This window comes from Symphalangus syndactylus, chromosome 10 (assembly GCF_028878055.3).
Source record: "Symphalangus syndactylus isolate Jambi chromosome 10, NHGRI_mSymSyn1-v2.1_pri, whole genome shotgun sequence".
NCBI classification, from domain to species: Eukaryota; Metazoa; Chordata; class Mammalia; order Primates; family Hylobatidae; genus Symphalangus; species Symphalangus syndactylus.
In genome coordinates this window covers 66773476-66788207 of record NC_072432.2, presented here as the reverse complement: position 1 = coordinate 66788207, position 14732 = coordinate 66773476, and the positions used below count along the sequence as shown (strand labels likewise).

Below are 14732 nucleotides of genomic sequence, written 5' to 3'. Positions count from 1 at the left end.
AGACCGGATGCTCTTTACTTAGTCCACTTCTCCTCACCGCAGTTTCATGTTCTTAACTAAAGATAGCTTCCAAAACTCAGCTGAATAAATATCTGACATTCATTGAGAGTTGATCATGTACCAAATATTATCCTAGGCACTTTACATGTACTAACTCATTTAATTCTTACAGCAATCCTATGAGGTAGGGACCACATCCTGATTTATAGGTGAAGAAACAAGCACAGGAACAATAAGTAAATTGCCTAATATTACATCACAAGTCATTGGTGGGGCTGGGGTATGAATTCCTGCTTTCTGACTCCAGAGTCCAAGTCTCTTCAGGAATCACTAGAAGTTTCTAATGGGCATCGCAATTATGATATCAGCATTTTCTTTTAGAAATTGATGGATCATTTTAAGAAGGGGAAACATGAGTTAAGTGAATCATCCAAGTGGCCACATTAATACACAAATAGATTCAAAATCAAATTGGGTATTCCAGCCTCTTTCTAATGTAGTTGATACCTCTAAGAGAGAATTGCCTTTACTGGCAGATCTCAATCCTTAGGTAGATTGAAGAATGTCTCATGGCCTGCTGGCACTCCTTGTCGGCATTCCCATAGTCTTACATTGTTATACATTTTTAGGATTTTAATTTTAGAATTGTCATTACCTTCATAGTACATCATGGACTTATGGACTCATATATGGCCTTTGAAAGTGTGGGTGTTATCAAAAATAGTCATAAGATGGAGGAGGGAATGAGGCTTTAAAACCAGTTTTTTGAAAACAGGGTTGAGGACATCAGCAGGAGTCTTTTGAGAATGTAAAAAGTTCCAAATTTTAAGTAATGTTGTGAGTTTTCTGTAGGTAATTATTATTATAAATCCCTTCTCTATCATAATTCTCAGAAGAACATTGGAAAGAATTTTATTCATGTCAGTTTATAGAAAGAGTCAAACAGTTTTTATATGTTTAAGGAAACATTGTGTGAGACAAGAAAGCCTTTGTGGAAAGATTAAACAAGGATGTACTATAAACAGGAACAAACATGCACAAACTTTGCAGAAAGATTTATTGGATGAAATGTGATCAGAGCCTTAATCTACAGAAAATGTTTGCATCCCAGTTTGTTTTAAGTAATTGTGAGATACAGATTATTTCCTTTCACTAAGCAAGTTCCTTTCTCATTCTCCCTTTTTTTCATCGTAATTGGTAACATATACATAGTTCCAAGTGATTTATTTGAAAACAGTTGTAAATCAACAAGAAACATTTGAGGAGCCATGCTTTAAATACATCATTTAGTAATATGTGGCAAGCATTATTTTAATCACAATGCTATATCATTTGTTTATGTTATAGCAGCAGCAGTGATAATATTCTGTCCAGATACAAAATATTTGGGTAGATCACTATTTCCAAAAGTGTGTTTCATCAATTACTAGTCTCATTCCATGCTCCATGAAAAAAAAAACTTCTGTGGTCCCAGTAAGTCTGGGAAGTGCTGTATACTATATATCCTCCTCTTGGTAATTCGCTTTAGACTTTAGCATGCAAGAGATCTGAAAATGTCCTTCAGTTAAGAACTATTTTACTTTGTCTTGCCCAGATTTTCCCCAGCGTATTTTACCACTGTTGGAGAATAGGTAGATCCTTGCTTTGTGGGTTCACTGGACTCAAACTCTGCATAATCATGGATTTATTTCTGAGGTTTTGATATTTGCCCTGTAAACTGGAGAATTATAAAGGAATATGAATGATATGCTGCCATCTCTTAAAATCAGTAATAGAAGGAAGAAAATAGCTCACAACTTTTCAAAGATACTTGTAGTTTTATTTCCCAAATTCTGCAATCTGTTTTGCATTATTTTTACACATTTTATCACAATAATAATTAGATTCCTTCTTTTTACTTGGGTGAGGAATGTGAAAGATGTTTCAGCAGTGTGTTCTAAGCTATATAAAAACTTCACAATTAAGGTTGGATTTTAATTTGTATTATTATCATTTGGTCATTCAGTATTGTTTTCCCTATATTCTTTAAACAGTTTACTTTTAAGCCTTCAAATTTTTAATTCTTCCATGATATTACTGGATGTATTTTTTTAGGGAGTTTATATTTATTTGTCAGTGGCTGAACATTAATTTCTGTAACATATTTCAGATGTGACTTCTTCAGTTTGTCTGTATCCTTGGTTTTATGCTACTGAGAAACTATGACTCAAAATATCTAGGAACACTGAGTGGTATCATAACGATATAAATCTATTTCTTCCTTCTAATTCACCATAATTTCTTCTTTGATCTCTAATATCATTTCCTGTTGCTTTTTAAAACTTAATTGCTGTTTAAATTTGGCACCAAGGGAATTTATTGGATGTAATAATACCATTTTACTGTAATCATTACCGATGATCAACTTATTTAAATTTTTCTCATCTCTTATTCCTCTTTCTTCTTGATGCTCTACACATATCACTTTCATAATGAAGTGCCATTGGTTTTATTGACTTTATTTGGGTCATTCTTGTTGAACTACTGTAGGATTGCTTAAGTCTTATAAAGCAGCTAGTTTAGTATATTGTTTAGATTCTAAGGTTTAAGTTTATACATGTATCTTTTCCTTTGTACCCAAACTAATGTTGTTCCTAACCATTAGCTAGTTAATGGATTTGTTTCTCATCCTATCCTGTAAACATTAAATCTATAAACAACTACTAGCATTCTTAGAACAAATCAAGATTGCTCTTTCATCTTCTTGCAAGGGTAGCAAAACTGGGTAATTGTTTAAAATTTTTATTTTAATTTAAGGAAAAAATGTGTTGGCTCAGAAGTAACAAAACTGTGTTTCTTAGTTGTTATTCTGACACTGCCTCATTGTATGATAATGTAAATTATATCAAATTTCTAGAACTCAGTTTTTTCTATAGTTTAATTATCTCACATAGGAATGCATAGGATTAAAACAGTGGTGTTCTGGACATAAAGCAAACAGCAAAGGAAAGTAAAAGTTATCTTCAGAAGGATCCCATAAAGTCTATCGAAGATAACCTTACCCCAGTATTATCAATCTCCTTCGGTAATGTATTTCAATTTACGTGATTAGATAAGAAGAGAGAAACAAAAGACATTGACTTTAATATTCACCCTATCTAGAGCTAAATACAAATCAGATGGGGAACCACGCTATAATTTTTTTTTTTTTTTTTTTTTGAGACGGAGTCTTTCTCTGTCCCCCAGGCTGGAGTGCAGTGGCGCAATCTCGGCTCACTGCAAGCTCCGCCTCCCGGGTTCATGCCATTCTCCTGCCTCAGCCTCCCGAGTAGCTGGGACTACAGGCGCCCGCCAACACGCCTGGCTAATTTTTTGTATTTTTATTAGAGACGGAGTTTCACCGTGTTAGCCAGAATGGTCTCGGTCTCCTGACCTTGTGATCCGCCCGCCTTGGCCTCCCAAAGTGCTGGGATTACAGGCTTGAGCCACCGCGCCCGGCCCATGCTATAATTTTTAAAAGGAAAACCTAAGAATCAGGAGATTTGGTTTCTGGTCAAGCTCTGTCAGGAAAGGCCTTAAAACCCTGATGTTGGATAAATGATGTAACTTCCATCGGTCTTGGTGTCCTTATCTATAAAATGAGACGTAATTTGACAGATTGGTGTCGGTATTAGCCAGTGTTCTCCAGAGAAACAGAACCCATAAAATGTGAGTGTGTGTGCAGATTTATTATAAAGAGTTGGCTCATGCAATTATAGAGGCTGACAAGGCTGGCAGGCTGGAGACCCAGGGGAGCCAATGCTCCTATTTGAGTCTGAAGGCTGTCTGCTGTAGAACCAGGAAGAGCTGATGTTGTGGAAGTTCAAAGGCGGTCTGCTGGAGAATTTTCTGCTGCCCTGGGGAAGGTCAATCTTTTTTGTTTTATTCAGGCTTGCAACTGATTGGATGAATTCCTCCCATATACTATGGAGGGTGATCTGCTTTACTCAAAGCCCACCAATTTGAATGTTTATTTCTCAAATAACACCCTAACAGAAACACCCAGAATAATGTTTGACCAAATGTCTGGGCACTTCGTAGCCTGGTCAGGACATGAAATTAATCATCACAGTACCTAAAGAACTTTAAATTCTAATATTCTATAAGTTTTAGCTATCATAGGAACAGTCATGTCTTGGTTGCATGAGATATAGTTCATAGGTCAGTGTCAGTAACTGTCTCAGGCAAGTCTTAAGTTACAGACATGCATTTATTCATCCTGCAAGTCTTTATTGGGCACTTTCTATGTGCCAGGCACTGTGCTAGGTAAAGAATTTGAATTTTATTCTAAGGGCAATGGGAAGCTATTGAAAGATTTTAAGCTGGGGTGTCTGACTTTCATTAAAAATGATAATTTTGGCTGTGGTGTGGAAAATGGCTTTGAGTAAGGCAAGTATAGATATCAGTAAGGATATCAATGAGGGGGTTTGTATCAGGCAAAAACTTACCTGTGGGTTGGGTAAGATTGGGTTGGTGCTGGTAAAGGTGGAGAGTTGATTGCCTATGGGAAAGTTTTAAGATATATCATTAGCAGTTATCAGAAACTCATTGTCTAAAAGCAAGGTTCTAGAGTGTCAAGCATGCACAATCCTTGTCTTATTTCTTATTCTCATGCAAGTAATACATACTACTACCCACTTTTTTGTCACAAATAAATTGAGTTTAAAAAATCATTGTAAAGCACTCTCCACATAATTTTAAAGGGATCAGTATAAAATGGTAGGACATTAACACTTGACCCATCCTTTCAGAGTTGTGAATCTTGAACTATTAATAATTCAGTTGTAAGAAATGGGAAAGGCCTCAAAAGATAGAAGTAGCCTATTCTAGGTCTGCTGTGGGACAAACACAGAAAGATGTTGGTCTCAAGATGCTTCACACCCAGCTTCAGCAGAAGAATATCAGATCTGTGAGCAAGCTTCGTAAGAAGTGGAAGGGTCTGGCAGTAGCCTGGCAAGACAGCCTTTCTTGATCTGATGACAGATCATATTTCTAATTCCACCTCATGTTAGTGGCATTCTGTCCACACACAGTGAGCATTACAGGCCATCTTGTGCCACGTTATCTTTTTAATTATTTTTTCCTCTTCCTGGCCTTGCTCTCTCTGGTCTGTCCAGAAAGTTTCTTCTACTTATCCTTGAACACCTTGAATTTTTTCTGCAACTTCATCTTTCCTTCCAGCCAGAATTAGTTACTCCTTCTTCTGTAACATTATCACTTAGTATTTTATAGTGCGATTACATTTATCGATTTGTTTCCCTCAGTAGACCGTGATGACATAGGGACAGAAAATATATTGATCTTAGTGTCTTTATGAACCCATAAAGCTCATACAAACATTTATTGAACACATTCTAGGTACCAGTGCTATGCTTGCAAATTACTTACTCTATAAACTCTATGAAGGTAGGGACCATATTTTTTGAATGAGAAAAATAATAAGGTTTTCACATATAAATGATATAACTACTTTCAGTGCGTTTTCCTCAAACTTTTATTACTATTTTAAAAATTGTACTATTAGACTAAATTCTTAAACTTAGTGCTTTCTGGCTAAAGTAGAGTTTCACATTTAGTGGCTAAAAGTGATCTTGTATTTTTGTCAATCTTTCTGTAGACATTTGGTAGTTTTATATTATTCTTTGTGTTCCAAGGAGGAGGAATCTAAACACCTTTCTTTCTCTTTTCCAGGGACAATAATTTTGACTATTTGGAGTTTCGCCTTTGGATTGGCCTGTGGTCCGCCTTCCTATGTCTCATTTTGGTAGCCACTGATGCCAGCTTCTTGGTTCAATACTTCACACGTTTCACGGAGGAGGGCTTTTCTTCTCTGATTAGCTTCATCTTTATCTATGATGCTTTCAAGAAGATGATCAAGCTTGCACATTACTACCCCATCAACTCCAACTTCAAAGTGGGCTACAACACTCTCTTTTCCTGTGCCTGTGTGCCGCCTGACCCAGGTGAGGGCATCACGCTTTGTGTTTATGCTCGCTTTGTATTTGGAGGAAGGTGTAGGCTCCATGCTTGCAAATTTTCAGCATGCTCTCACGGTCCTCAGGAATTAGTCTTGTTTTCTTTCTCTGAAAAACTCTGCTACTGAATTTGATGTCTCATTGCCTGAGGTATTTTAGCTGTATAATTCAACCAGGAAGGAGACCAGGAGCTCTGGAATGTGAACATAACCAACTCAATATTTTGAAATTAACTCAAACTGTGGGATTTGCAAGGAATTCATGTGTACATTATTCTTGATTTTATAAGTGGGGAAACCTGGATACATGTATTAACAGATACAAATATGTGACAAACCTATCCTTTGCTGCTTCTTTATTGGTGTAGGAATGTCTTCCTTCAAGTAAACCTTTAATACATGATTTTAAGCTTATAGAAGAAAAAGATACTAATCCACTTCAGATAATTTGAAGCATTAAATTACGAAAAAAGAAATTCAGATTGGAATTGCCTACTGGTAGAATTTTATAGTTTATCTCTACTAGACAAATAAGAAAAGAAAGGAAGAGAGAAGAAGAAATGAAAGGAGGAATGTGATGTTCTAGGAGTAGATTTATATTCTAGAGTCCAGAAGGAAATAACAGCAAAAGTAACTCCTGGAAAGGAATGTGATTCTCTATATCTTAGCCCTTCAAAATCTATCATACCAAACATGAGTTGACATCAGAACTTTTTCACACACACAAAAAAATGTTCAGCTTGGTCTTTGGAATTCTTTCTTGGAGTAATTCCATTATAAAATTCCATTTTATAATATGAAAGGCATTTCAAAAAAGGATTTACCTTGAGGGAAGTTGTTTTAGATCTTCTCTCATAGAAAAAGGAATAGGGACTGGGTGCGGTGTCTCATGCCTGTAATTTTGAAATTAACTCAAATTGCAGTATTTGCAAGGAATTAATGTCTGTATTATTCTTTGTACAGCACTTTGAGAGGCTAAGGCAGGTGGATTGCTTGAGCCCAGGAGTTTGAGACCAGTCCGGGCAACATTATGAAACCCTGTCTCCACAAAAAATAGAAAAAACAGCCGGGTGTGGTGGCACGTACCTGTAGCTACTCAAGTGGCTGAGGGGATAGCAAGACCCTGTCAAAAAAAAAAAAAAAAAAAAAAAAAAAAAGAAAAAGAAAAAGGGATAGGCATTTGTGTCAGACAATTAAATGTTAGTAGCACTAGTGATCCTAGGTTATGCAATTAGCTACAGGTCTATGTCCCTTAACATAAAAATTGATATACAGTCTGTACTTTTTACTAAGGTCTTTTAGCACCAGAAGTATAGCAGTGCTCAAAGGGCTGGGACACAAATGTGGGGCACATTCCTGCAATATCCACTGTGACTTATAGATTCTGAGGAGAAAGCTCTTAATGTTTACTGTAAAACAAACATGGTTATAGACTAGAATGCAGAATGCTTATGAATTTAAAAAATAAGCAAGATACTACTTTTTATGCTTGTGGCATGCTGTTTCAGATTGCTCCTAGATATTTTGGTATGCAATGCATTCTTCTCTGCCACATTGGTGAAGAAGTCTTAGAAGACCGATATGTGTCTCGAATTGAGAAAAAAGAGAACACTACTTCCCTCACAGTGAGGCAGTCAGTAACACTGATGACAAGCTAGGGCATTGTTGGGCTGTGCGCTCCTGGGTTCTTTTTGTGTTAAGATAAATCAGCACACATTAAAATAAAACCCATATTTAAAAGCAATTCAGAAAGATATACAAAGTAGAAATTTAAAGATTCAGACTAACAAGAATGCCATATAGTTAAGAAAGCTAACTAGTGTTCAGCTGTATACTGATTTGAAATATCTGATAATTTAAAAAGTACTTGGAAACAAGCACAATATATATCATTCAACCCGTGATATATATTATTATTAGAATCAATTAAATGTGCTCCCCAGAGAAACACTGATGTTACTGTCACTCAACTATATGGAGCTCTTCCTAGGAAAGAAGGGGGATAAAACTCCCAATAACCATACAACCTGGACTTTCAGGGAAGTCCAGCTGTTCAAAATATTGGCTTCACAAACAGTTGATTGTGAGATTTTCAGCCTTCCTTTACATTTATTAATTTATATATAAATATATATATATAAGTTTATTTATTTATGACTTCTTAGGCAGGTTTGAGTAATCATACACCAAGATTTTCTAAAGGAAAAAAACACTTTGAGATATTCATGAAGCCAGATGTGAGCTTTGTCAACACACCTGTCACACAGAAAAAAACATCTAATATCAACCCCATACCTACCTGAGGCGAATGGAAACTTGTGTTCGTTGTTTTATTATTTGGATGTTGGCATAGAAGGTAACATGAAACCAAGGAAGACATATCTAAATGTGTTCAAATTATAAAAAGTACTATGGTTTTACGTGTGATCTTCCTTCTAAGAAGGATCTTTGTTTTTTTTTGAAAAAGTGACATTAAGGGTGGAATCTATTTTACACTTGCATAGCAAGTGCTGACATAAGTGGTGATAGCTTTTCCTTTGTCCAGTTTTTCCTAGGCTGTGTAAAAAGTCAATGCTGAGTAACTAGGAAGTTGTTCAGAAGGACTCTGACAATTCCTGCTACCTCTAGTTGGTACTAATAAAGTACCGTCATAGGGCTTTGAAGTCAGAAGATCCTGTATTCAAGTCCTGGTTTGGCTAAGGCCAAATGTGTGACTTTCAGCAAGTTCCTTTTCCCAAGGTACCTTAGCCTCATCTTCCTAATCTGTAAACTAAGGTTAATAATAATCTACCTTATAGATTTATTTTGAAGGAAAAAAAAGAGCTATTACAGATAAAATTCTTAGGACAGTTTCTAATATGTAATAAGTAATCAACTGTTAGCTGCCATTATTGTTGCTATTACCGATCCTTAAAATTTAGGGTTAGTATTTAGCCTTGAAGTGTAAGTAATAGAACAAACAGAACTGTCTTCATCATCCTTCCTTCTAGGCATACATTGTTGGGCAGTTGGCCCATTTTGCAACAAGACTGTTGGTTGTACCTCTTATTGGTACTCATGAAAGATATATATGTGAACATGAAGAATTATTTAAGTCTATGGAGATGAAATCTATTTGTGGTTTGGAAAAAGGCAATGGATAGTTATTTGCATTTTCATGACAATTTCATATTTAACAAAACCCCATAAGATTAATGATTGTGTATCTCCCCCGTAACCTTAGTACTTTTTGACAATGTTAATACTTCTCCATAACCTTACTGCTTTTTGGTAGCAAACTGAATACATTCATCGTAAATTTAGTATTTCTTGATATCAAACTGAAAGATGATAGAGAATAATACAGTTGCATATAGAGCTCAACTAAGTATTCTAAAAATAACAAAAGACTGGCCTTTCATCACAACATGCACTCTTAGTAAAATAATTCAATGAGTCAATAATATTTAAACTGGCATATGACTTGTTTTTCAACACTGGGACAGTATGTAACGGTGAACCAGCAATTGCACAGATGGAGTCGTGATCCTGCAAACTGAGAAATGATTTTACAGGAATGGAAATAGGGGCCACTAATTACTAAAGAAACCTCTCTTCATGGCCACGATATATTGTGGCTTTTTTATATGTGTGTGCTTTGTCAAGGCAACACTTCCTTTTCTCTTTTTTCTCTTCTTCTGACTTGCTTCCAGAAAGCCTAATCATTTCCTAATTTTTCTTTTCTAAATGCACTTTTTTCTCCATTCATTTTGCTCCCAACTACTGCTTGGGAACCCAAGTCATATACATAGGTTTACTGAGCAACCAAGGAAGCTCAGTTGCAAGTGCTAGTAGGAAAATCAGTCAGAAAGTTTGACATATGTGAGTGGATACATGCCATACATGGGTGGTTTTTGTGCTAAGATTTGCTTTTCTTAGAAATGGGATAGCTATTAATTAGTAGAGGAAATGGATGTTAAATTTCCCACTGTACTTCGATGATTACATAGCAGAGTGTGTAAGAAAAAAGATAATTTAGTTCAAAAGCCAAAAGTGAAAACTGAAAAATATCCAATTGAAGAATAATACACAATATCTAATTTCGTCACCAACACCCCAATTTAGAAACGTTAATGTGATAAAGTGTAAATACTGTGTGCTTTAGAGTAAACAAAACTGAGTTTGAATTTCAGTGTTACCCTGAACTAGGCTAATTACTTAATCTCTTTGATAATCTCTGAACTGGGTTAGTAATTGTGCCTATTCTTAGAGGTTACTATAAAGGTTAAATGAGATAGTATATGCAAAATAGTTTGGCACCTAATGGACACTGAGTAAAAATTTGTTCTTTTTCATATTTCTCACTATCCTACAAAAGATGCCCCAGTGAGTTTAATCTTATAATAGTTATATTCTTTAAAGATTTCAAACATTTAATTTTCCCATAAATTTACCTAGGGAAAGATGCTAACAAGGCTTCTACTGCAAGTCTGCCTTCTCCCCCAAAATTAACAACCAGTGTGCTGTTATAGATAAATATGAAACATTGAAGCTGTGTTTACAAAAAAAAGTTAAGCCTTCAGTTCATTGTAGTTAGAGTATTTAATACTATTGCATTGAATCTCGAGACTACAAAAGTGTTGTATATTATACATAGTCATTAAGAAAAAGGCTTTAGGCCGGGCGCGGTGGCTCACGCTTGTAATCCCAGCACTTTGGGAGGCCGAGGCGGGCGGATCACGAGGTCAGGAGATCGAGACCACAGTGAAACCCCGTCTCTACTAAAAATACAAAAAATTAGCCGGGCGTGGTGGCGGGCGCCTGTAGTCCCAGCTACTCGGAGAGGCTGAGGCAGGAGAATGGCGTGAACCCGGGAGGCGGAGCTTGCAGTGAGCCGAGATTGCGCCACTGCACTCCAGCCTGGGCGACAGAGCAAGACTCCGTCTCAAAAAAAAAAAAAAAAAAAAAAAAAAAAAAAAAAAAAAAAAAAAAAAAAAAAAAAAGAAAAAGGCTTTAAAGTCTAGGGGCGAGGTGTTCAATTCTTCTAAGAGGAATCTCTTTAATGTATTCAAAAGCATAAATACTAGAATTTTGGAAATAGGGAAGAGAACATGGGCATTCCCCCAACTTTCACTTGTTTTCTCTTCTGTCCTCTGTCCTTTTTTACTTCACATTCATTCATCAACAAAAATTTTCTGAGGGCCTGTTTCACTGCTTTTTAAGAATTGTGCAGAAAATTTTTGCAATCTATCCATCTGACAGAGAGCTAATATCCAGATCAAAAAGTAGGCAAAGGATGTGAACAGACACTTCTTGAAAGAAATTTATACTGCCAACAAACATGAAAAAAAGCTCATTATTGCTAGTCATTAGGGAAATGCAAATCAAAACCACAATGAGATACCATTTCAGGCCAATTAGAATGGAAATCATTAAAAAGTCAGGAAATAGATGCTGGAGAGGATGTGGAGAAATAGGAATGCTTTCACACTGTTAGTGGGAGCGTAAATTAGTTCAACCATCATGGAAGACAGTGTGGTGATTCCTCAAGGATCTAGAACTAGAAATACCATTTGACCCAGCAATCCCATGACTGGGTATATACCCGAAGGATTATAAATCGTTCTGTAAGGACATATGCATAAGTGTGTTTATTGCAGCAATATTCACAATAGCAAAGACTTGGAACCAACCCAAATGCCCATCAATAATAGACTGGATAAAGAAAATGTGGCACATATGTACCATGGAATACTATGCAGCCATAAAAAATGATGAGTTCATGTCCTTTGCAGGGACATGGATAAAGCTGGAAACCATCATTCTCAGCAAATTAACATGGGAACAGAAAATCAAATACCACATGTTCTCTCTCATAAGTGGGAGTTTAACAATGAGAACATGTGGGCACAGGGAGGGGAACATCACACACCAGGATCTGTTAGGGGGTTGGGGGCAATGGGAGGGATAGCATTAGGAGAAATACCTAATGATGGGTTGATGGGTACAGCAAACCACCATGGCACATGTATACCTGTGTAAAAACCCTGCACATTCTGCACATGTATCCCAGAATTTAAAGTATAATAATAAAAAAAAAATTGTGCTACTTGCAGTGAAGTAGGATACACACATATACAAACACATATTATAAAATGTATTGTTTTTTAAAATAGTGTTAATTGCTTTTTGAATGAACAAAAGTGAGAGTTTCATTTAATCCAAACTTTAGAAATAAATTTCTTATCTAATGCCTCTGTTCATTTGCCTAATGTGTAAATCTTGCAGTGACTATATACTCAAGGCACATTAATATTTTGAAAAGTGTCAAAGAAAATTTTCTGACCAGGTGTCAGTTTTACATCCCGAGGGAAAAGAAACTTTGCTAAAAGTGATGAACTATAAAAGTAAGAAAAATAGCCTCAAAGGGATAGACAGTATATTGTTAACAAAAGGGACATATTGTATTGATTTATTGTTGACTGTTCCAGGAGAACATGCTTAACAATATATGTAAGTAAGGTGGGTAAATTCTTTCTCAGGAACCAAGTGCATCCCTGCCTATATTATCTTCAAGTAAAAGTTGGCTTTTTTCCTGGTATGAAACTGTAAGACCAAGCCTAGTGACTGGAAGTAACCATGGCTTCAATTTCCACACCTTTATGTCATTCACAGCATAAGGAGGCTTCTAAATGCTCTAAAATAGTTGTCACTGGAGTTTCAACATCATTTCTTTCTACATAATTTTTCTAATATATTAATAAGTGCTGTGCAACAATATGTTATAACCATTCAAAAGAACTGCTGGATTGCATCCCCTGTGTTCCCATATTATAGTCAATATGTGTTTTATAATTAGAAAGCCCATTAAAAGAAAATAAGAAAATAAAAGGTCATCCTAACTTACCTCCCATGAACTATATCATAATATATGCAATTTTATTTTTATTGTGTGCCATTCCATCTTTATGAAGTAGGTTTAAATCATAAACTAATGGTAAAACAAGGAAGTATAAGTTCTTCTGCTGTAGCATCCCTCAGGCTTGCATTTGTGAGAATCCTTTACCCGCACAGTTGACATTTTATCATTTATGGTAATAGTGTTTTGGAAGAGACCCATCATTTTAGTTTGCTTTTTCTGTCTTAACCTATGTTTTAGCAGTTTCTGCATAATGCTTGCAGGAATCAGAAAATGGGGTTGTCATTAGACCTGGAAAATTCTCTAGTTTTGGGTTTGTGTAAAAGCAGATTTGTAAAAGTTTCCCCACAGTAATGTCTATAACACATCTCCAAAATGTAACGATGGGTGGGTGTGAAAGAGAAGTTTTTGTGAAATTGGTGACAAAATATACCCATCTTTTTTTTTTTTGAGGTGGAGTCTTACTCTTTCACCCAAACTGGAATGCAGTGGCATGATCATAGCTCAGTGTAACTTCAAACTACTGGGCTCAAGTGATCCTCCCACCTCAGCCTCCTGAGTAGCTAGGACTACAGGCACATGCCACCACGCCCAGCTTAAATATATTCATCTCAATATCTCCACAGTAGCTCAGCTCTTTAACTTCTAGTACAACATCGTAGGTGAACTTGTGAAGACTGCCTGTAGATTAAAGAGTATACAACTTGAACTTGCCTAGTTGTGGTGAAAATCTCAATCATTAAGGCTTGCTGAAAATACTTGGGAAAACTAAAAGGATAATAAGAAAAAACAAAAGAAAAACTTACTACTGATTTTATCTGTTTTAATACTTAAGGCTGAGATAGTAGCAAATAATTTCCCTAGAAGCTACTTCTCTCAGTTTTCCTTTGTCTTCCTTCAAAAGCCATTTTTACCCTTTGTTGCCTTTATTGACCTAGAAATTAAAAGCATACATATTTAACTTAATCAAAAGGTACTAGTGTGCTCAAGTTATCCAGAACCCTTAAATAAATCTGACATGACCATGTGGCAGAGCTTATTTAATTTTATACTTTATCTATTTTCTAGTTACTTAATTGCCTTAAGATGTTTCTTAAATGTAATGGAATAAAACTTTAAAGTTTCATTATCATGGAAAATAGTCTTAAAGTTTTCCTTGTTCACATCGGGTTAATCAGTGCCACATTACTGTTAACTCTAAGAAGCCATGTTGAGGGCACAGGTTCAGATTAGGCTAATATTTATTAAGCACCATCCAAATGCCAGACGTTTTACTAGGGGATTTTAATCAACTATATCTTAATAACATAATATATGTATATTTAACCATCACATAAATCTTGAGAGATAGCTGACATTCATCCCAAGGACAAGGTCTGCTTTCTCCAGGTCACAGAGCTAGGAGTAATCTTAGCTGCCATTTATTTAGATCTATCCTGGTACTGGACACTGTGTTTACAATTTTGCCTACATTGTATTATTTAATCTGCACAGTAACCTTATTAGGTAGATGGTTTCAAATCCAGTTTTACAAACGAGGGACATGTGGTCAAGAGGTGTGAAGTAACTCCTCAAGATTATGCAGTGAGGGAGCTTAAGGGCACTGTGCTCAGAAGGTGCTGGGTCCAGAATTCAAGCCCAGTTTTTCTAGTACCCCCTTCTCCACATTGTATCAGGTGATACATAAAAGCAGACAGATATGACCTTAGTGACCAATTGTTGCTTACACTTGACCTCACAGTCTCACGTGAGTTTGTACCTGTTCCTGATGGTACAGTTCCTGCTAATATGTAAAGCAGAGGAGCCATGGGGTAGTTCCTGGGGCCAGGTCACTAGAAGATA

The 14732-nt window shown here is 36.1% G+C and overlaps 1 protein-coding gene across 6 annotated transcripts in view; it reads left to right on the top strand.

Moving 5' to 3' along the window:
* SLC4A4 (solute carrier family 4 member 4) overlaps positions 1 to 14732 on the top strand; it is a 491407-nt gene that overhangs the window by 384377 nt on the left and 92298 nt on the right. For all 6 annotated transcript variants that reach the window (XM_055297381.2, XM_055297379.2, XM_055297378.2 and 3 more), the window contains one exon: positions 5710 to 5981. In XM_055297381.2, coding sequence (XP_055153356.1) covers positions 5710 to 5981 — 272 coding nt within the window. The remainder of the gene's footprint in view (positions 1 to 5709; positions 5982 to 14732) is intronic.